At 36.3% G+C, this 24,740-nt stretch overlaps 1 protein-coding gene across 1 annotated transcript; it reads left to right on the top strand.

The window, feature by feature from the left end:
• Positions 1 to 4,859: 4,859 nt before the first annotated feature.
• Positions 4,860 to 24,736, top strand: ppp2r2ca (protein phosphatase 2, regulatory subunit B, gamma a). The gene is made up of 9 exons (XM_056461330.1): positions 4,860 to 5,546; positions 9,064 to 9,161; positions 10,194 to 10,368; positions 10,655 to 10,767; positions 14,603 to 14,780; positions 16,496 to 16,660; positions 18,545 to 18,714; positions 20,279 to 20,370; positions 20,584 to 24,736. The coding sequence occupies exons 1-9, from the start codon at positions 5,483 to 5,485 to the stop codon at positions 20,885 to 20,887; spliced, it is 1,359 nt and encodes a 452-aa protein (XP_056317305.1). The 5' UTR covers positions 4,860 to 5,482; the 3' UTR covers positions 20,888 to 24,736.
• Positions 24,737 to 24,740: the final 4 nt, after the last annotated feature.

Genomic DNA, 24,740 nt, shown 5'->3' with positions numbered 1-24,740 from the left:
TACATCCATGATATTTGTCTGTTATAAAGCTTACGTCATCATCCAAACATAATTTTAGTCTTAAAGTGTCATCATCAGGAATTTCCTAAGTATCTTTTTAAAAAAGGGGATCTTGCATTTTTTCTTTCTAGGAAGCACTTCCCCCATGAAAGTTTCACTGCTGCAAATTAATGCAGTGCAACGTGTTAAGCGACACATTTAAAAGGACACCAGAGTTCCTTGTAACCCCATATGGGAACGTAAAATATATCGCTAATATATTCAAACATATATGTACATATTTGTAATTATCGTGCTTTATTATATGACATATATTTTATATATATGAAATCCAAACATAAACGTGTATGCTTTATGTGATTTGCATTTATTTATTTATTGTTTGTTTGTTCAAATTGCTTAAGCAATAGGGTACTGAAAATTAAATAGTCCTGTCAGTATATCTTTGAAAATGTATTTGATATTAGCGGCCTCTAGTGGTAGCCTCACTCTGACTGGAAATTAAAATACTGATACAAAACGGAGACGATATTGCATGATTCCTCAGCCCACATTGGTACAAGTAAGCCATCACATTTATAGTTTCATTAATTTTAACAGTGTGCATTTATACAGCTTTAAGCGACGTTTACATGATTTATTCGCTGCTAACTTAGTGGCCTAAAATAACTGACTAAACTTAATTCGCTGCTACAACGTTACTAAAATAGCCTACAAATAGGTTTTAAAAACAGCAACCCTACACGTTCTATGTTATAAATTAAAGTCTAATTAAATCGCCAGTGCTTTATAAGCATTAAGGTCTCGTTTACCTTTGCTCAGTCGTGTGAAACTGGTAACGTTACTGCTTACATCTCTATGCTATTGCTAATGGGACATACTTGAAGAGTTTAGATACAAAAGGTCTCTAACGTTAAATGTCGTCTGAAAATTTCTTCTAAATTAAGCATTTTTATCAAGCTTTTGTGTGTAGGTCTGTTTCAATTGTATGGCAAAGTTCTTTTTATTGTCTTTAAAGTGAAATAATTGAACAAACGGGAGGCTAAGGAAACTTATTCTCAGACACCACTTAGAGGTTTCTGAAGTCTTCACTTGTAGGCCTAACTCGTAAAATTGTTGCCAGTGTTGCCAGATATAGCAAAATTTTTCCAGCCCAAATGCTGGCCCAAAATAGATTAATATTTTGTTTAATTGAAATTTAATTAAATCGAAATTAACCTAGTTATTTTAACTGTCATAATTTTAACCATACAGCAACCACCACAAGCAGTCACAGAACCACAACATAACCGGATCCCATTCAAACACTGCCCCCCTCTTACCCACACACTGCACCTACTGTTAGAGTATGTTTTACTTTTGAAATGGGATATAAATTTGTCCCATTTGGCGTTTTAAATTCTTTTGAACACACTGGGGTGCTGCTTGTCAATCAGACAACGCTTCTATGTTTGTTCTTGCTGTGAATTGTGGAGAAAGTTATCAATAAAAGTGTTATAATAGACCGCTGTGAGTTTAACTGCAGGCGCAGCGTGATGCCCGTGCACGCGAGGGGAGTCAGATTTTGATACCACTTTCCTTCACCTCCTCTTTGCGCTATGCACTGGCCACTACTAACAGATTGAAGTAGGAGCACACAGTAATGTTCAGTAAGTTGCATATAAAATGTACGTTTAAAAACCACCCAAATTTTGTCAACCTGTCTATGCCATTTTTGACCCGCAATCAAATTCGAGGCAGGAAATCGCCCAATCTGGCAACACTGATTGTTGGTAGCTTTTTTTTAATATAATGCTGTGATACACCAATTAAGTCTCATCTAATAATGCTTTCTAAATGTAAATGTACAGAGCTTTAAAAGAAAACCTTTTCTATATGGGACATTCTACCAGAAACGTGCATTATCTGCCCCTGAAATAAAAACATAAATGCAGTGAATAAAAAGTATTTAATCCCAAAAATTCCTAAAATGGACTGATGGTTGATTTCTGTGAGTTGTTCTGTAAAGGAAAATGTCATTCATTTCGTTCTCAGATTTTTTGTTCTTTATTAAAACACTTCACAAATTGTCCTTAGCCCAGTTGAACCTACAGCTTTAATAGCTTTGTTTTGCTAAAAACTGTTATTTAGAAAAGAAAAAAAAAACTTCAGAAATAGCAAAGTTTAAGTTGTTATCATTCATCAATTGACATTAAACACATGAAATTATAAATAAATTCTACAAATAAATACAACATATATATAATACAAATAAATTTACTGTGTTTTGGTAATTCCTGTCACATTTGCATTAAATTTAACATAAAATGCGGGCAATACACCTTTAAGGCTATGACTTGGAAGTGACATTGTTTGATGGAGGAGAAGCTGACGGTTATCAAGGATGTGTTCTATCACTGAATATATGATTTTATGCTTGTTTTTGTATGATTTTTTTTTTTGAAGACAACGAGTTTAAGTCAGGCCCTGTCACATTTTTTAAGTGACTAAGGTACGTTTCTGGTTAAATGTCACGGATAATTTAATCTCACATCTCATATCTGTTATTTATACAGTAATATTTCCTTAAGAGTGGCATTGTAAATAATTGTTCCCCTCTTAGTCATTTCTACAACATTTTCATTCATTTATTCATTTTCTTTTCAGCTTAGTCCTTTTATTATTCAGGGGTCGCCACAGCGAAATGTACCGCCAACTTATTCAGCATATGTTTTAATCAGCGGATGCCCTTCCAGCAGCAACCCATAACTGGGAAACACCTATACACTTTTATTAACACACATACACTACGGACAATTTAGCTCACCCAATTCAGCTATAGTGCATGTCTTTGGACTTGTGGGGAAACGGGAGCACCCGGAGGAAACCCATGCGAACATGGGGAAAATATGCAAACTCCACATAGAAATGCCTACTGACCCAGCTGAGGCTCGAACCAGCAAAAATGTAAAATAAATACTATTTAATTGTTAGGCAATTTAATTTTAAAATAAAGTTGCTGCATGAGAGTTGACTGAGCTAAAAATGTTTTGATGTGCACATGGTTTTCTCTCTGGTTGGTAAAATGGGCTGTACAGCATTATGGGTAATGTTTGTTTTTTTTTGCTTTTTAACTGACTTAGGTGTGGGCAATGTAGTGGCGCAGTGGGCAGCGGTGTCACCTCACAGCAAGAAGGCTGCCTTGGCTGGGTCAGTTGGCATTTCTGTGTGGAATTTGCATGTTCTCCCAGTGTTCGCGTGGGTGCTCCGGTTTAAAAGACATGAGTTTTGAATGAGGTGAATTGGGTAAGCTAAATTGTCCGTAGTTAATGAGACTGTATGGGTTTCCCAGTGATGGGTTGCAGCTGGAAGGGCATCTGCTGCTTAAAACATGTGCTGGATAAGTTGGTGGTTCATTCCGCTGTGGCGACCCCAGATTAATAAAGGGACTAAGCGGAAAAGAAAATGAATAAAAGAATTTAACTGACTTCAAAAGAAAAGTGGATTTAATGCAAAAATAAATGGTTTTAACTAAGTTAACAACCCCAGAACTCACAACAGGTCTGTCTTTAAAGGTTTTCATTCATTCATTCATTTCTTTTCGGCTTAGTCCTTTTATTAATCCAGGGTCGCAACAGCAGGATGAACCGCCAACTTATCCAGCACATGTTTTTACGCAGCGGATGCCCTTCCAGCTGCAACCCATCTCTGGGAATCTTTAAAGGTTTATCAATTATTATTAAAAATCAATCCATATGGAGAAAAAAATATACACACGTTTGTTCCTGTAACCTGACCTCTGCAGTCTTTTATTCTAATATTTGCCTCCTAGCTTATTTACGATGTTTATGACAGTTGTTATTGTAGTATAAATCCTAACCTCCATCCTTCTTCGCGTTAAAGGTATAGTTCACCCAAAAACAAAGCTTTAATCACTCTTTATTTATTTTTATGAGTTTCTTTCTTCTGTTTAAATCATAAATAAAAAATATATTTTGAAGAAAGACAAAAACTGTAACTTCATTGGCAGGAAAAACAAATACTACTGAAGTGAATAGTTACAAGTTTCCGACTTTCTTCAAAATATCTTCTTTTGTGTTCAACATTAGAAAGACACTCAAATAGGTTTCGAACCGTTAATTCCTTCATTTTCCTTTTGCCTTAGTCCCTTTATTAATCTGGGGTCGCCACAGTGGAATGAACCGCCAACTTATGCAGCATATGTTATACCACATGTCTTCAGACTGTGGGGGAAACTCCACACAGAAATGCCAACTGACCCAGCCAGGGCTCGCACCAGCGACCTTCTTGCTGTGAGGTGATTGTGGTTCCCACTGTGCCACCGTGCTGCCCTGGTTTTGAACCAGTAAAGGCTAATTAAATGATGACAATTTTTGGGTGAACTATCTCTTTAATGTCTACAAACACTAGGGGGAGCAACTCAACAAGGTTTCACAGCATCCTCCTTATCCACTATACATCTTCTCTATTTTCTCCACTGTTTTTATTCAGTAAAATCTAAATTCACATTCATACAAATCTCCTTTTGCTTACCTCCAACATGTGTTTTATCCTTCCGTTATTTGCATTTTTATAATCAGCATCTCCCCTTTCCTTCATTCCCATTTCAGATGACATCTCTCCCCCTTTCCCGTCAGTCTCCTCGCAGCACATCTCCAGTGAATATCTTTGGCTCCTCTGCAACACAGATGCTCTAGCCTCCATCTCTCTTGATTTCCCCATCTACTCTTCTCTCCAGGCTCATTCCTCTTGTCACCTGCAGTGGGAGGGGCTCTGCAGGACGGCTGAACTCTGATTGGCTGAGCAGGGAGGAGGCTTCGGTGACATCGTGATGCTGTGCAGATGCTCAGCAGCAGTGGTAGTCGAGTAAGACAGGCTGGCGGTATCCTCTCTCTCTCTCTCCCTCTCTTTCTCTCCCTCCCCCTCTTTTTCATCTTTCCTTTCCCTTCACGCACAGGCACGCACGCATACACACACGCGCACTCCGTCACACTGCAGCAGAAGGGAGAGGACGCACCGTGAAGCTGTGAGGTAGGACCAGGCCTCTCCTCTTCCTCCTCCATCATCCCTCTCTCTCTCTCTCATCTGCTCTCCGTCAAGGACTACCGCACCCAGGAAGCGCCTGGAAAAGGACTAACCGCAGAACGACGGATCTACAGATTCACACATCTACATCCTCATTTTTTTCTTCTTTTTCCCTCTGCGTTTCTTGTTGCCAGGCAGAGCGTCAGGACGTGAGCATGTGTGCATGTGAAGGGCTGCATTTCTCCAGCTGACTGAACGTGGGTTTTTTTAATCACACTCATACTCTTCGCATCACTTGCCGCTTCATTCTGACAAAGGCGGATCATATCCCAGGATGCCGTGCGGCAGGCCACTCTGCTAGGCCGCAGAAGCATGGGCAAAGCACCGGGGGGGTGGGACAGCACGGATTGGACGGCTCAGCTCCGGACGGGCGCGCTTACGCACTCCGCCGCTTCCGATGGGTGAGGACGGCGAGAGCCCCAAAATCAATCACAGCTTCCTCCGAGACTATGTCACTGAAGGTATGTGCGCACACACACACCTGCACGAGCACTCGCTCCTCCCTTTCTCATAATGCACACGTGGAATTTGATCCCGTCCGCCTCTCTGAAGTCCCGAATATAACCTTGATCTCGGCAGCTGTGCGGTGTGGTCGACTCAGCTGACTCATCAGATTTTGAGCTCCCGCCACACACCTGTTATTGGGTCACAGCATGCATTAGGGAGGCAGTTTTCACTCAATTATCTGGTGCTTTAGGTTGGCTATACAGTTGAAGTCAGAATTATTAGCCCTCCTAAATTATTAGCCCCCCTGTATATTTTATTCCCTAATTTCTGTTTAACGGAGAGAAGTTTTTTTTTTTCAACACATTTCTAAACATAATAGTTTTAATAACTCATTTCTAATAACTGATTTATTTTATCTTTGCCATGATGACAGTAAATAATATTTTACTAGATATTTTTCAGGACACTTCTATACAGCTTAAAGACCAAGTTAATTAGGTTAACTAGGCAGGGGTGCATTTCCCAAACAATGATGTAACTCGCGGCTGAACTATCATAGTACGATGCATTGTTTGGGAAAAGAATGATGTAGTGACGAGTGTTTCCCAAAACCCCTAGTTTCTCTGTCGCAGACCCATCATTTGAACCTTGTTAGTTCTAACAAAAAACACCCATAATGATGCTCTAAACAAGGTGGAGTAACAACTTCTTTAGAGATAAAGCCCATAAATTCTTTGTGCAAATTTTATTGTTTTACACGCACACCCATTAAAAAAAATCCAATATTAGTTTTGGTAAAAACATGAACTCGCTTTCCATTTTAATTGAAATATATGTAAATGGCACATATAGGGCCAATGTTTCCTTTACAAATATTATTGAATATTAAATATTATTATACAAATAATACACATTCTATTCTAAAACATAAAATCACTTACAAAAGCTAACATGTATTCTAATATCATATATAAATCATATAAATAAATAAATAAATAATGAGGCTATTTAATATGAAATAAAATTTTATATTTATAATTTATTAGGAAATAAAAAATCCTACTTTAATAATAATAATAATATTAATAATATTAATGATGATGACGATGATTATTATTATTGTTAAGTAGGATATTGTTTATTTATTTTTTATCTATTGTAAAGTCTACTTTTACAATTTGACACATGCAAACCACGGCAGAAATGTTCTAACCAACAGGCCCATGTCATATACTGTACAGATACTTCATAAATAACCTACTAGAAATTAAGAGCATTAACGTATGCTATGTGCTATGTTTTTGTTTTTACAAGCTTTGTAGACATAACATGAATTCCGCTTTTAAATAATAGGTCACCTATAGCTTTCGCCATGAGCCACGGCTGTGTTCAAAATGACATCAATGTTTTCAAAGTGCACTGCGAAGGGAGCGCAATTGTAAACATGAAGATCGCTAAAACTGAACTGTAAAAATACTTGAAAAGCAAATTTTAAAAAATAATAATTCCAAGTTTAAATGTCAGAATTTTCTAAAGGAATAGGGCATAGGGGGATAACTGAGAATAGAACACAGCCAGGATGTTTCTAATTACAGCTCCAGAGCTGTAGTTGCAAGCATACAAGTTTTTGATGCAGTTTGCGAATGTTCGTTGGAACGATGGATTTGGGTAACACCTAATCAATGAACTATGTTTGTAACGACTGACGGTAATTAGGCAAGTTTTTTGTATAACGATAGTTTGTTCTGTAGACTATCGAAAAAATAAAGCTTGAAAGGGCTAATAATTTTGACCTTAAAACTGTTTTTAAAAAATTAAAAACTGCTTGTATTCTGGCCGAAATAAAATAAAATAAGACTTTCTCCAGAAGAAAAAATATTATCAGACATACTGTGAAAAATCCCTAATCTGTTAAACGTTATTTGGGAAATATTTAAAAAAGAAAAAAATTAAAAGGGGGCTAATAATTCTGACTTCAACTGTATGTACTGGAAGACCCCTTCGTATTAGGGCTGGTGTGTCTGAGAAGATTTAAATAAGTATTATGATTGGAAGACAAATCATTATGAGGGGATGGCATTCAGCAGGCCCACCATCATTTCAAGAATGGATTACTGAATGGGGAAGGTAGCAGCATATGAAAAAATGACCTATAGATTACTTGATGACTTGGATGTTTATCAGAGAAGATTTTATTTGGTGTTTTTGGAGGTTGAATATTGCATTATTGCATTGTTATTTTATTTACTTATTTTTATTATTATTTTCTGTATGTGTGCTTTTTTATTTATTGAATTTATATTATTTATCTGGATTTACTGGATTTATGATAGCAACATCTAATTACTGTACTGCTGCTGTTGGGAAGGGGAAAGGGGGTGTTAAATGGATATTAAAATGTGTAAACTGATGGAACTGTTAAAGTATTGAAGAAAAAATACTATAGGAAAAACGGTCCTTGCTCTGCTAAATCATTTGGGAAATAACTGAAAAAGAAAATCACAGGAGGTCTAATAATTTTGACTTCAAATATAATAGTGCATGTGCAGACAGAAGCACTGTTTTGATTTTGATGGGTATCAACTGCATGCATATGAATTATGTGTTTGCATTTGCATTTTATTCACATTATACCTAATATGGTCTAGGGGTTGTTTATTGCTTTCCAGAACCTTTCCATAATCATGTTATCAGCAGCAGGCCAGGCTGTTTTATTTAATGTCATCATCAATGCACTGGTAGGAGCGTGTCATGCTGTTTATCAACTATTACGGTGTGCATTGTGAAGCCATATGCCCAGACGAAGCTCTTGGCTGAAAGTGTTTACGCAGACAAAACTACAGTTCTGCTGTGCTAGCACATGTGCATGAGCCTCTATTACTTTAAGTAATTTGTACCGCTAAAATAATTTTTGGCAGAGATTTTCATACGGGACTATTGTGTAAATGGATAGGCATCGAGCTCCAGGTATGCAGTTATTCTGTGTAAATGTATATTTGTTTACTATGCAAATTGGAATTAATAGTGGGCTGCCAAGTGCCCAGCTAGAGTTGTTCATGTCTTTAAAATGAGTATCTTATCAAAATAGTTGAGAAATTCATATTTGATAATAAGTATTTAATAATTCTATGTATTATATTATATTGTTAATTATTATCAGGAAAAAATATACAGTTATATTATATATTGTTATGTTATAATATGGAGAACATATGAATATATATTGTTAATTAATCATAACATCAAAAATAATTATTAAAATGGTTGTTAAGAATAATAATAATTATTATAATTTTTATTATTCATTCATTTTCTTTTCGGCTTAGTCCCTTTATTAATCTGGGGTCGCCACAGCAGAATGAACCGCCAACTTATCCAGCATATGTTTTACGCAGTGGATGCTCTACCAGCTGCAACCCATCACTGGGAATCATCCATACACACTCATTCACACACATACACTACGGACAATTTAGCTATTATTATCATTTTCACTGATAAATTAACACTATTCTCTCTCTTTCTTTGAAGCTGATGTCATTTCTACAGTGGAGTTTAACCAGACGGGGGATCTGCTGGCCACTGGGGATAAGGGGGGGAGAGTGGTCATCTTCCAGAGAGAGACAGAGGTTGGTCAGATTGTGAACAAAATATTGCAGTGGATTATTGATATTAAAGGAGGATCAAAGCCTTGCTTTTTAAGCAGTGAACATATTTGTCTTTATGGGAGAGGAAGATCAAATGCTATAATAATGATTTAAAAATGCTGTTCTGCCAAGCACTTGTATTTTTGTATGTATTTTGTAACTTTTTAGTATGGGACACTGAAAATGCATGAGAGGATTTTAATGAACATTTCCCAGAGATGCTTAAGACAATATTTAAAAAAAAGATTAACTTAGGTAAAAAAAAATTAAATAAATACAATAGTTTCTGATATTGATTATGAAATAAAGCCATCTGTTTGCATTCTCATGGATATTGCATTCAATGTTTCTTGTAAGCTTTTCTTTAAGCTGCTTTGAAACAATCTATATTGTAAAAGCACTATGGGAATAAAGATGACTTAACTTGACCTGTATTAACCCAGATTTTAACCTAAATAATGAACAAAACACATTATTTTTGAGACATCGAGTGGTGATACATTGAAATGTTAGACACTTAACAGACTTAACACTTCTGTTCATTTTTTGGAGGTCATAAAAATGCAAAACTGTGAGAACGTCTTTAAATTTCAGACCTAAATTTGAGTCTTTAGTTAATTTTCTGGGAGATATCAAACACATGGACAGTATAAACTATATTTTGATTTCAGGAAGGTATTAATTAAGAAAATAGTTTACTGTAATATCAGCAATACTTTAAAACTGAACAAAATTAAAATTTTCAAAGGAATAGTTCTCTCAAAAATGAAACTTCTCTCACCATTTACTCGCCCTCAATGCTAGAAGATATATTAAAGAATCTGTTGACATCCATAGTATGAAAAACAAATACTGTGGAATTCAATTTTCAACATTCCTCAAAATATCTATATTCATGTTGAACAGTTGAAAGATACCAAACAGATTTGGAGGATGAGGAAAGTTTTCATGTTTGGGGGAACTTATAAAATATTTTGGGATATTATTTAACTTGGGTGTTCTTTCTTAAATCAGTCTAAAGGTGAATCTGAAGAGCTAGGAGAATCGGGTGAGTATAATGTCTACAGCACGTTCCAGAGTCACGAACCGGACTTTGACTATCTGAAGAGTTTGGAAATCGAGGAGAAGATCAATAAGATCCGCTGGCTGCCACAGCAAAACGCTGCTCACTTTCTCCTCTCCACCAACGGTAATTACACCTTCTTCCTGTCTTTAAAATTAGTTTGTTTTTAAAGATTTTTTTTATGGATCAAAAATCTTTAAAAACAAACAAACAAGGATTGTGATATTATCAATATCTATTAAATTCAACCTACCAATCAATGTTGGGTCATAAGACATTGTTAATAGTTTCATAAACGAAAATGACTTGCATTTGCAAAGACATCAAAATATATAACAATGTCTTAGTTTAGAAGGTGTCAGCTATATAGTTAAAATGATTGACTGATAATTTCGTGTGTGTGATTCAACAGATAAAACGATAAAGCTATGGAAGGTGAGCGAGAGAGACAAACGGCCAGAGGGCTACAATCTGAAGGATGAAGAAGGGCGAATAAAGGACATCTCCACCGTGACCTCATTACGGGTATTTTCACAGCTGTAATTGCACATTAGATCAATTTAGTGCAGAAAGTATTACTACTGCTTTTATTTAGCATTTGTTACAGTCACTGATTTATGTCAGGCTCTATAAGAGCTTATTATACACATCTAACTGAAAATAGATTTCTGATTAGTCAGTCATTACATTCCCTGATTAAATTTTTCCACGCAATGTCCGCTAAATTGCTTAACTGCACATTGTCATTAACAACCAATTTCCTGTACAATAGCAGTGCAATTTCTCATATTTCTCTGTGGTCGTCGTCTTCTCACATGATGATGATAATAATAACTCGAATCAATACAGTCGGATTTACAGTCAGCGGCCATTATGGCAAAATATAATCTCTTTAGGGTAATACAAGATGACCCTTCAATCCTGGCTTTATAGTTTGTCTTATTGTAGTGGTTTTAAATGTTTTCGATGTCATAGACCCACTAATATAATGAGGGACCCCCATCTTAAAAAGTAAAAGGCATTTTTTTAAAAATACAGTTTATACTGTCAAAAATTTGAAATATAAATGGGTCTAAAATATTTTTGGGAAAATATTAGCTTTTTATTCTATTATTATAGTATTTTATGCATTTATTTTAATTATTGCATATTGTAATTTAAGTTTTTATTATGTTTAATCTAATTAATTAGTTAAATTTTGTTAATTTGCTTTGTTTTTGTCAAATTTTACATTTTAATTTATTAAATATTCTAAAATTATTAATGTATTTTTATTGTATAATTATTTAAAACGATCTGTTTGTTTGTTTCTTTTATGCAAATGTTTGTCAATGAATTATAAGTTGCCATCCTGTTTATGTGAAGTTTTGCTTTAATTATTTTATTGTAATATGTGAGATTTCTGATTAAATAGCCAAATAAGAATGTCAAAGATTAACTAAATGCTACAAATCTGAGCATTTATGATTAAAAATGTAATGTGACAAAAAATATGAAATTGCTCTATTGCAAGCAGCACAACTGTATGTTTTTGTACATGTAAAATAACTGTAAGTGAATTAAAGCTACAAAACGCCTGCACCCACCCCAAAAATAAGATGGAATCATTTTAGCTGTCATGTATTATATAAATTACACTCACTGGAAAAAAGTGGTAACATATAGTTTTATTAAAGTGAAAAATATTATTTAACATCCCTTAATCAATTGATATTCGTAAATTATCAACAAAAAAGGTTTTTTTATGGATCAAAACAAATAGTAATATTTCTTCACATTTAGGGTGCTTTCACATCTGTGGTTCGGTTCATTTGGTCCGGACCAAGGGCAACAAATGATACATTGTAGCATTTTTCTGCCATTTTTGGTTCCTTTTCACACCACACTGATTGCTTTGGTCTGACCAGTTGAAAAGAAGCAAATGCGACAATCCACATCACTCTTTAACCAGATGTTATTAAACGTATTTCCTAAACTGCTTTTCAATTGGTCAGAATTAACATGCGGGAAAATGCCAATGGAACTCCAGCAAGTAAACAAACAGGCAGACACAAATTGTCAGTTTTTACTATGGAGGGACAACTGCGCTAGCTGATGGTATCCCTGGTCATAGTATACTATAGTTTGTATACATCACTTTAGACAAACTATACATTTTATATATTTCATTTCATATACATGCGCAGTAGGTAGTGCTGTCGCCTCACAGCAAGAAGGTCGCTGGTTCGAGCCTCGGCTGGGTCAGTTGGCGTTTCTGTGTGGAGTTTGCATGTTCTCCCTGTGTTCGCGTGGGTTTCCTCCGGGTGCTCCGGTTTCCCCCACAGTCCAAAGACATGTGGTATAGGTGAATTGGGTAGGCTAAATTGTCTGTAGTGTATGAGTGTGTATGGATGTTTCCCAGAGATGGAAGGGCATCCACTGCGTAAAACATGTGCTGGATAAGTTGGTGGTTCATTCCGCTGTGGTGACCCCGTATTAATAAAGGGACTAAGCCGAAAAGAAAATGAATGAATGAATGAATGAATGAATGAATGAATGCATTGCAAAAGGCGAAGGCACATCGCAAGTTACTTCAGGAGGAGGTGTAAATTCATTTAGCTAAACTGCGACATAGTCATCTTCAGGAAATATTACCTCTTCAAGTCGGTCTCGGTACATTTTTTTGGTCTGCTTTTGGTGCGACTCGAGTACGATTGCTACATTCACACCCATGCTGCGTTCACTCCCCATTCATTTCTGTCTCCCGTCTCCCTTTCTACTGTCTTGTTTTCTTCTATATTTACATTGTGTACTAAAACTCACAGAACATATTTAATATGGCTAGGAACTTTACTCTCCTTCTGACATAATAATCAACCATTTGCTGCTCTACCGTGGCTGAAGCAAGCACAATGATATTATGCAGCACTTGAAAATAGTCCCCAGCAAGGATACGTAACAGCTATGTAACAATGCTGCATAATATCAGTGCACCTGCTGCAGCCATAGTATGTAAAATAATCTAAACTCTTTTTTTTGTTTTTTGAGTGAGATGCTAATGGTCTAATCCGATTCAATGAATTATGCTAAGCTAAAAGTGCTACAGCCATTTCCGGAGATTGTAGAAATGGATTCAAAAATGTTAAAACTCAAATGTCATCAAAGCTATGAAACTTGAAGCAGTTACTGTAGAATGAATAGTTGCTCATCTTGCACTTTTAGTCTGTACCTTCCAGATGAATATCAGTGCTGATATAGCACTAGCATACAACTCTTCTTGACATAAAACCACAAGCTTGAAGAACGTGCCACCCCCCAGCCTATTCAGTTTAATATGTTTTCCCTTTTCTCTCTTTTAATTTTTTTTCTTTTCTTTATTCTTTATTATTATTAATTATTTTACCTATACACCATTCTGCCAACCTCAACTTTCGGTACTGACCTGTTTATATGCTTAATATTTAAAATGAATGCACATCATTTATTCTTTATGCACATCATATACTGTTTGTTGCACAATATGAGGGTTATAGTGTGGTTTATTTTTATTAGCCCCCCTGAATTATTAGCTCACCCGTTTATTTTTTTTACCCCAACTTCTGTTTAATGGGAGAGAAGTTTTTCAGCATATTTCTAAACATGATAGTTTTAATAACTCATATCTAATAACTGATTTATTTTATCTTTGCCATGATGACAGTAAATAATATTTTACTAGATATTTTTCAAGACACTTCTATACAGCTTAAAGGGACATTTAAAGGCTTAACTAGGTTAATTAGGTTAGCTAGGCAGGTTAGGGTAATTAGGCAAGTTATTGTATAACGATGGTTTGTTCTGTAGACTATCGAAAAAAAAGTGCTTAAAGGGGCAAATAATATTACCTTAAAATGGTTTATAAAAAATAAAAAAATTGCTTTTATTCTAGCCAAAATAAAACAAATAAGACTTTCTCCAGAAGAAAAAATATTATCAGACATACTGTGAAAATTTCCTTGCTCTGTTAAACATAATTTATATATATATATATATATATATATATATATATATATATATATATATATATATATATATATATATATATATATATATATATATTATATTTATTTATTTATTTATTTTATTTTTTTTATTATTATTTTTTTTTTCCCCTATTTGTATTTTCTCTTTTACTTTTGTTTGTTAACTGTCATAAAAATCTGATTAATAAATCTTTAAAAAAAACTGGACTTATAAAATTAGCCTATTTCCAATAAAGAATGTTTAGTGTTCCTTTAACAGTTGTAGGTCATCATTTTTCACAGTGTAGAGCTTCCCTGATTTCTGGTTGATCTGTAATAAGAGACGTTTTCCACTGATGCGGAAATCAATTTTGTTTCAGGTGCCAGTCCTGAAGCCCACTGACCTGATGGTCGAAGTGCGACCGAGGAGAGTCTTTGCTAATGGGCACACTTACCATGTCAACTCCATCTCCGTCAACAGCGATGGAGAGACGTATCTGTCGGCGGATGATCTCCGGATCAATATGTGGCACCTGGACATCACAGACCGGAGCTTCAGTATCCTTCATGCATCATCTTATCTAGAGAAAAGACAAAACAAAATGCAGACAGCCACTGGGAATGAGTTACTATATAAAACTAAATGGGGCATAAGCTTGGCATCAGTCAGGTGAATGCAGCATAAAAAATCGTGCTGTGCTTGAACTGGATTGCTTTTGTTCCTTTGTGTGTTTGTGACTGGACTGAAGGCAGTGGTTTTGTGTTCCAGATTGTGTAGCTGCTCTTCTTTGGAGCAGGGCTCTCTGACCTAGAAATAAAATATCTATGGAAACATTTAAATAATTCACCAAGGAAACAGTCTCCTCTAAAACACATAATAGCTGCCTTCAGGAAAATTGTAGGTTGTGCGCTTGTGCCTGCACATGATGCGTAGTGGTTACTTAGCAGATGTGTGAAGGATGTATGTGTGTGTGCTGAAAATAATCATACAACCATGCAGCTTTACACCATTCAGGAAGCTGATTATACATAGTTTATTTATAAGCCACTGCTGTTCGATTGTGCTTTCATTTGTAGAGTGTGTGCGATCTCTATTTCTACATTGGGCTGTACTGTAAAAGCTAAAGCAATAGTTCACCCAAAAATTTCATTCTGCCATCGTTACTCACTCCTCATTTGTTCCAAACCTGTTTAAGTTTTGTCAAAAGAAGTTATTTTGAAGAATGCTGGAAAGAGATTGACTTCAATGTTGTTGTTGTTTTTTTAACAATGGAAGTCAATGGTTACCATTTACCAGCATTGGTCATAATTAGGGCCAGACGGAATCTGCTGATATTTTTTGCTATTTCTGCACAAAATTTTGTTAAAAATCTGCTGATTTATGCGGAATGATTTTGGGAGTATCATACCCATCAACCCACTCGAACAAGGGGAGAACATGCAAACTCCACATAGAAATGCCAACTGATCCAGCTGGGACTCGAACCAGCGACCTTCTTACTGTGAGGTAACAGTTTTAACCACTGAGTCACCATGCCATCCAGAAATTGTGATAAAAAGTTTTCAGAGCTTGATTACAAAAAAAAACACAACAAATACGAATGGACAATTGGTTTTTTTACAACCTTAATGATTTCCCAGTCATGGGTTGTGGCTGGAAGGGCATCCACTGCGTAAAACATGTGCTAGATAAGTTGGCGGTTCATTCCGCTGTGGCGACCCCAGATTAATAAAGGGGCTAAGCCGAAAATAAAATGAATGAATGAATACAACCTTAATGAAAAACAAGTAACCTGCAAGGAAACATCTAGGTCTTTCTTTTGTCAAAATTGGTTACATACATATTACTAGGCTTATCAGTAGGAAAACTACTGATATTATTTTGTCTTTTTTCTAGTATAAACTTTTCCGAAGACTGTGTACTGTGTGCAATAATCCATAATTTATCAGACATCAATTTAGTTTTTTAATCTGATCGATAACAATAACATTAAAAAATATTTTTCAATTATTAATCATTGTTGAGTAACAATAGAGCTAACAAAATATCATAAATCACTAGCTTTAATGGCTTTTAAAGCTTAAATAAAGTGGTTAGTATGATTGATTCATTCAGTGTATTTTGAAATTAGACAATATTTGTCTGAGGGACAGATCAAATTATTTTATTCGTCATAAATAATTCAGATCTTGACTTCTGAATTACTCTTTCTCAAACTAAAAGTATCTTTAGGAAATCCGTAAATCCGAGATGCTCCTTGACTCGTTCTCAGACATTGTGGACATTAAGCCAGCCAATATGGAGGACCTGACGGAGGTGATAACAGCTGCAGAGTTCCACCCACAGCACTGCCATCTGTTTGTGTACAGCAGCAGTAAAGGCACGCTACGCCTCTGTGACATGAGAGAGTCGGCACTCTGCGACAGACACTCCAAAAGTAAGAACGTGCCTCATGCGTTGATCAAGAGTGACAGGATAGACATATGGCTATAGAAAACAATTAAAAGATCACTTGAAAATTCAGAGTTTTGATTAATTGGATATTGATTTTGAATAAATTGTTAACCCTTGTGTACTGTTCAAATTGACTACCCCTTCATTTTGTTTGTGGCTGTTTTTACCCCATTAACTTCCATTAAAATGACCAAATAGTCATGCATTCTTGACTGTTGGTGTTTTTCCCTGTTGGAAAGAGGTGAAAGTTTTAATTTTTTGCTGTTGATCATGAGTTGGCAGGATTAACCCTTTAGATAGGCCTGTGCAAAAAAAAGTTTGTCTTTTATATGAAGTTTTATGAAGTAAAATTGCAGATTATAGTTCCTGTGCATAAATACACTTACTATGTTTACTACGTTCTGAGAGCTGAGCTGCTTATTTTTTATTTTCTCAAACATATTAAGGGAAGAGCGCAAAGGTATTTCACACACTTGCACATGCTCACACACACACACACTAGGCTTCATATAACCATATCATTTTTTATCCCAAAGTTAAGCTTTTTTTGGCAATGCAATTGATGATCAACAGTAAAAAAAATTTTAATTGTACCTCTTCCTAACAGAGAAAACCAGCAACAATCAAGAATGCATGATTATATGGTGTCATAGATTTGCAATCAATAAATGTCATTATAATGGAAGTCAAGGGGGCAAAAAAAGCCACAAATACAACAAAAGGGTAGTAAATTTGCCCAGGGGGAATTGTTGAATGTTTTTAAAGCATTTTTCCAAAATATGTGTCAAAATAATCTTTGTCACCAAAAATCAGTCCTTTTGCTGAAACACAGAGAAGGTTGTGGCCAAATTAAGACTCAAAGTCACCCCAGAGTGGATGAAAACATCCCCAACAGCACATAAGGGTTAATATTTTTCTAAACATTTCTTTAAAATTGTGTCATTTATAGCATTTGGAGATTTAGAATAAAAAAATTGTCAGAGTAACAAATGTTTTCATTTATTGTGGCTGAAATTTAGGGTTATTCCACCAAATATAGATTTCCTAAGTCTTCTTAGTTAAACAAATTGATATATTGGTGTAGCCCAAAAATAAATATGAAAGTCTTTAATCATGGTGTCTTTTTGTTATTTTATGCAAATAAAATGTTCTAGTCTAAATGATCACATTTTTATTTCAAATTTGGTATTAATATCATCAGTAGTTTATAGATCTAAACTAAAATTACATTTCACTCATACACATAACTATACATTTTAAATTCAGAGAAATTGAATGGTCTTCATTTTTTTTTATAGCTCCATGTCGTTTCTCAGTTCAAAATAAATGCTTCACCCCTCAAGGTCATCTGGATCTTTAAAAAAATTCCACAAAAACATTAAGCAGTTGTCTTCAACGTTAATAATGATAATATTTAGATTGAGAATGCTTTGCACAGTTTTTACAGTCAGCATGAAATGAATTATTTATAGAAGAAATTGCCTCTTACTCTGACATGCGAATCTCATATAAATCATTCAACTTTTTGGGGAATTTGTTACTTAGCCAGAACCTGCTGGAAGTAGCTTAGTTAAAAAGACAGCGGGACACTGACTGAAAACAAATACAAATAGCTGTGCTAGCAGCTGGGGGAATTAACACTGTAGCAGATGTAGAGAGATTTACACCTACAGTATAGCTGCAGGAAAAGACAAACGGGCCACATTGTTAAAGATCTTTCAGTACTTTCATTCATACTCTGACTGACACAAAATAGCTGATGATTCATCAAAAAAGTCCAGCTAAACAGTATGGAGACTCATCATGCTGATAAAAGCTGCCTCATTCTGATTGTCAAATCTGAATCTCTATCTTTTCTCCAACTTAGTCTTTGAGGAGCCAGAGGACCCAGGCAATCGTTCCTTTTTCTCTGAGATCATATCATCGGTTTCTGATGTTAAGTTCAGCCATAGTGGACGGTATTTGCTCACCAGAGACTATCTGACTGTCAAAGTCTGGGACCTCCACATGGAAAAGGGCCCAGTGGAGACATACCAGGTGGGTAACATGAAGGTTATGGCATACAATGACAAAAGTGTGGGACATCTGCTAGCAACACAAAAGGCATGCTTTTTTACTTATTGAATAATCAACACAGGCTCATTGGAAATACATGCTTCAGTCTACATAAGTGAAACTGCAAAAACATACTTAAACATGTTTGACTGCAGTTTCTAGGTAAGAAGAATGCTAAAACAACCCACCTTTTGTTTTTTTTTACACTAATGATAGTTAATGACAGACATAATTATTGATGAATAAATGATTATTTTTGTGCAGTTCTTTGCACAGCGTCAAATAAATACCAATGGTGTCTATGATTTGTAATAAAAATACATTTGCCTCACCCGTCTATGTCTTCATATGGACAACTTTTGGTTCGGTCAGCTCAGTAGAATACTTTGTTCTAATGCCTCATTCACACAAGCAGCGACTTTGTTAGCTGCCTGTGGCTCTGGGTGGCGACCTGCTGCAAACACAGGTCTGTGTAGGTCTGCAGCACGGAGAATACAACTGACATCTGCAGGAGCTGAGAGAGGATCACATGAGCTCTACTGGTGCTCCTATTGGCTGTCGCTCAAGAACTTTGATCTTTATTTGCATAAAGTTGAAGAATTCTCAACTTTGTCATGTCATTTGACATGCCCACCTGGTCGCCATCAGTCATCGCTTGCGTAGACAAGGTCACCAGAAGGCTTAAAATTAAATCTCTTAAAATTAACTGTCGCTCCTAGTTTGAATGAGTACAATAAAATCGATGCATCAGGATTCTTTCTGTAATGATTCAGAATCTATTCTTAAAAGTTCAGACATGACAGTGCGGGCCTGCACGGGCATGAGCTCTAAAATGAAAAATAATAGGCATAGAAAGGTGCACATACATATGCTGCCGAATTCCCTTCATTTGAACAGGCTAGATGCAGTGCTTCTGATTTATTGTGCTGTCGGCTTCAGGATGCTGTTCAAAGTGAAAGTGAAACCTTGTATTCATAGATGCGGAATCAGATCGGATATAGAAGCCTCTTAAGACTCCCATTCCTACTTTATACAAGTGTTATATCTGTGCAGAGCACTCAGGTTCAAGTGCAGTGAAGCACGGTACCACAACTGGTGCACTTTTGTCTTTTAAAAACACTATTAGTTGGTTTAGGAGTAGAGTTTAGTGTAGGGTAGGATTTCAGTCAGTTGTTTGCTGGTCTAGGTACTCTGTACGACAAGCTTCACGTGGCCATGTTAAAGAATGACATGTATCAGAAATCTATAACAAAATTTACCCTAAGTAATGTATTTAAGATTCACAAAAATGTAGACAGCGCCCTCTAGTGGATTTGCCATCCAAAAGTTGCGGAAAAAAATCCACTTGAAGCAATGTATTTTATGTTTTGCAAAAATGTAGGCTGAAGCATGTATTTCCAATGTGCCTGGGTGGGAAATAAGGGTAGAAATACCAGCGAACTGAATTACTCTAAGCCTAATTAAATAACTTTACTCCTATAAATCAAGAAAAATAAAACACCAATAAGGTCAACCACAAAAAAAACTTTTTTACCTTCTATGTCAGGTTCATGAGTATCTACGAAGCAGACTTTGCTCTTTGTATGAAAATGACTGCATCTTCGACAAGTTTGAGTGTGTCTGGAACAGCACTGACAGGTAATCATTTTGATTAATCGTGTATTTTTATGCAATATAGGCATTATTCTTGCTTTGTACTTAAACCCCCTTTCTCTTCCTTCCTTCTTTGCCCTTTCATTTTTCCATTACGATCTTTATCCTGCCGATTTCCTCATCGGATTTCCCCTTTATAATTCACTCCACATACCCGTTTTGTTTATTTTACCTTTCTCTCACTGCTGCCCCTCCAAGTGTGATCATGACAGGAGCGTATAACAGTTTTTTCCGGATGTTCGATCGCGAGACGGGTCGTGGTGTGACCCTGGAGGCCTGGCGTGAGAGCAGTAAACCGCGAGCCGTGCTGCGAACTCGCCGCGTTTACACCGGGGGGCGGCGGCGACGCGGGGATGTGGGCGTGGACAGTCTGGACTTCACCAAAAAGATTCTGCACATGGCTTGGCACCCGGCTGAAAACATCATCGCCATCGCCGCCACCAACAACCTCTATATCTTTCAGGACAGGGTCAAACCAGAAAACCAGTGTGAAGAGACATAAAAGGGGCCGCAGTAATGGTCCTCACAGGGCCACACATGCATTCAAATCATATCAGATTTATCCTTTAAAACACACACATTTTTGGTCCTGCGGAAAGTGCAGACTCAAAAGTAGACAGATGGAGTTTGCCGTTCCAGAGGAGCAGTCATGTATAGCTAATGACTTGATCTGATAACACTTTGGTTAATTACACCGCCAAGAATGTTGCCAATGAGCTGTGGTACATGGAATTTATGACTGACATCTTGATCAGCCAATCCTGGACTCCTTTGATGTGTGGATGGATGATGATGTTGATGGCCAATCCCTGATTGCCTGCGCCAATCTGTGATTGGTGTTCGATTTGGGCTTTTGGGCCAGGAATGAGACTCCTCTGCGTCATGATAACAAGAGTGCTCTGAGCAGTCTTCCTATCACGTGCTTCCCAATCCAATCCCTCAATGCATCTGCTTTACGAGCACTCTTTTTGCTTCACATCAAATCGACCATTTGTGGATGCCTATACGACCGAATCACTATATCTCGCACTTGGAGGAGGAATAAATTCCAGTACTTGTCTCAAATGTATGCGAAAAAACCTGAAGGTTTGATCCACTTCTTCATCTGAACACTGTCTTAACCAGGTTACACCTCATGATGGGTTACATTCACACCTGTATGGTAAGAAAGGTATTGGTCAGTTTTTTAAAAAAAATCCATCGCACTGCTGATATGCTTTGATAAGGGCCTCCTGCGACGCTGTGCACATGCATTAGGGTCAAACTCTGATCTAGTCCAGAGTTCTGGACTCTCACAGCGAAGCACTGCCTTTTTATTAATGACTGTAGCTACTCAGAATGGAAATTTAAAAAAAAATGTGTGAAAATAATAGATGGTTAGTTATTTGAAATGAATATTCTGGCATTAAAACAAGGGACTGTTCATGCTAAAATTAAAATTGAGTCATTATTTACTCAAGCCTAGCCATATGTATCAATAAGGACACGTCTATGTGCTTTTTTTTTCTAATACAAAAAAGTCCCACCTCTGTTTGTACATATTATGGTAGTGAATATTGACCAGAATTTAAAAAAATGCAAATAATATCAAAGAATGTTCCTGTACATTTGACATATATGTGTTCTGGGTATACAGTATATGAAAAACAATGACTGGTCTTTACGCACGATTGTACAATGATACAAAAATCAGGATGAATAGAAATGCAATGCAAAATATAATTCATGTACCATAATTCTGACTTTAATGTGTCAGCTGAACTTATCCTGAGTTTGAATTTGGATATAGGCGGCATGGTGGCTCAGTGGTTATCACTGTAGCCTCACAGCAAGAAGGTCGCTGGTTCGAGTCCCAGCGTGTTCTCCCCTTGTTGGCGTGGGTTTCCTCCGTCTGCTCCAGTTTCCCCCACAGTCCAAAGACATGCGGTACAGGTGAATTGGGTAAACAAAATTGGCCGTAGTGTATGAGTGTGCGAACGTGAGAGTTTATGGGTGTTTCCCAGTACTGGGTTGTGGCTGGAAGGGTATCTGCTGCGTAAAACATATCCCGGAATAGTTGGCGGTTAATTCCGTTGTGCCGACCCCTGATAAATAAGGGACTTAGCTGAAGGAAAATGAATGAATGAATGGACTTGGATAAGCATGGTATGTTATGTCTTGCTTTGATTAGTTTTGCTTTATGGAAAAATAGCACGTGTGCTTTTTAGTCAGGATTTTAATTCATTAATTAATACATCAAATTTCAGTTCGTTTTTACTGAACCGCATTGACGTGTTGCATGGGACAATTTCTTGAAACCTTTGTGGGCTTAATTCTTGTCACTTTTCACTACCATTTTATGGATGAGCATGAGCTGGTTGTTTTATCCATTTCTCCTTATAGAAAGAATGCCATATGTGTCAGTGAAACGATGCCAGGATGAGTAAATTCTGACTGAATTGAGCATTTTGAGAGCTTTACCAAACACAATCATTTTGACATTGATTCAGTTTGCTGGAAATGTTCTTGCAATGGAAGTCTGTGAGGTATTTTTGCAGATAAACTTTTGCTTCCATGAGAAAAGTTCTCAACCGTTTCGTGTTTAAAGTTTTTTCCAATTGATTTACTGGAGATTTTTAAAGCAATTATTTATTCACAGTTTATATGTAATGAGTATTTTGGGGTTGAAATGATTAGGACAGTCAACATGTTTAATCAATATCAAAGTTTTAAGATGCAAGTCATTTTTTTCATGATGAAAATCAGACTCATAAATTAATATACAGTTGAATTCAAATGAAAATTATTATTTTTTCAATATCAAGGATGATTTACAGTGATGATTTACAATATCAAGGATGATGTACAATGATCTACAGCCTTTTATAAATTCAATCTTTCCAAATGTGTGTGATATTTCAGCTGGAAAGTTGTCTAAATTTTTGGGACACTCACCTTCTATTTATGCATTATCTTCAGAATTTCAGTAACTTTTAATGTACTAGCCCTAGTTACCAAATTTGGGGGCTTTATAAAGATAAGCAGATAAATAGAAGCAGATCTTAACACACTAAAAATTTACTTTTGCTGCTTGTTTAAACTTCTTATTTAATATGAGTTGAACCAAAATTGTTCTTAAGGTTTTTTGGGGACAACTTAATTGTTTTATGTTCAATCCACTTAAATTAAACTTAAAGTTAACTTTGATTTGTGTTGGGACAACATGAAGGAATTGTGTGGAACCCTGCATTGTTTTCCAGTGCATGTGTAATGTTGATGTTTTGGAGCTATACCTTTTTAGGACTTCTTTCTGGACTTCCATTGTAAATGCATTGACACTACCGATGATGTGTTGAAATTATGTTTCATGGTGATGGCCTAATAGCTTAACTTGAATTGAATCTGGAACGTTCCATAATGCATCAGTCAGTATAAGTGGGTGAACATTTCCAAATGTGAATCTCTGCACACTGTGTACACGTAGTGACCACGCAGGTGTACATGTAACTCTCTGTATCCACTGTAGAATGAACACGGCGAGCTCTCTTTCGTTTAAGGTACCATTCACCTTTTTGGGTGACTGTTTGTTTGGTGTCGATGTGGTGATGAATTGTTGGGTTGTCTGTGTAGACTTTGACACGGGGGTCAGTGATTGTTTTTAATATAATATGAAAAAGGCTGAATGAATGTAACTGTTAAACACATGCTTTTAATGAATCCATTTTTAAAGTGTTCAAATGTTAACGGGGTGCTCTCCAACTGACGAGCGAGCTTGCTTGCTTGCTTGCTTTCTCATTTCCCTTGACTTGGTCCCTCTTCTGTGTTTTCTGATGTTCACGTGTTTTTCTGTCCCATTTTTTCTAGTACTCTTTGCTCTACATATACTGAGGCTGTGCCTCGTACAATCAGTCTCCAGCTACTCTTACCCTTTTTTTTACATTGGTAGTTCATTCACATCATTTTTCTACCCTCAGACGACTGCTGTTTTTCTCTTTCTCAATCTTTCGTTCTCTGTTACCATGGCGATAGTCCTTCTGCCATTATGCATTCTCTCATGCTTTTCTCTCAGACATGCAGTGAAACACACACACACACGTACACTCACATTCACAATGCAACCAGGGAATAATTGCTTGAGTTTTTCAGGGCACACACTTCTTTTTTTCTCACACACAAACACACATGCACACAGACACACACACAAATAGGTCTATACATGCAAGCATACACACAGAAACGCATGTTTATCATTATCCAGTGTTACTAATGTGTATATCTATGATGCCTAAACATATTCTATTGACACTTAATGGAAAAATAAAAGAGGCAAATGGAGGAATGTGATTAAATTGATATGATCTCTGTATGCCCACGTA

Source organism: Danio aesculapii, chromosome 1, assembly GCF_903798145.1.
Source record: "Danio aesculapii chromosome 1, fDanAes4.1, whole genome shotgun sequence".
Classification (NCBI taxonomy): Eukaryota; Metazoa; Chordata; class Actinopteri; order Cypriniformes; family Danionidae; genus Danio; species Danio aesculapii.
This window is presented reverse-complemented; position numbering and strand designations above follow the sequence as displayed.

Coding starts and splice junctions, on each gene's coding strand:
- ppp2r2ca (XM_056461330.1), top strand. CDS start 5,483: ATGGGTGAGGACGGCGAGAGCCCCAAAATCAATCACAGCTTCCTCCGA. Junction 10,768..14,602: donor CCACCGTGACCTCATTACGG/GTATTTTCACAG, acceptor ATTTTGTTTCAG/GTGCCAGTCCTGAAGCCCAC. Junction 14,781..16,495: donor CATCACAGACCGGAGCTTCA/GTATCCTTCATG, acceptor ACTCGTTCTCAG/ACATTGTGGACATTAAGCCA.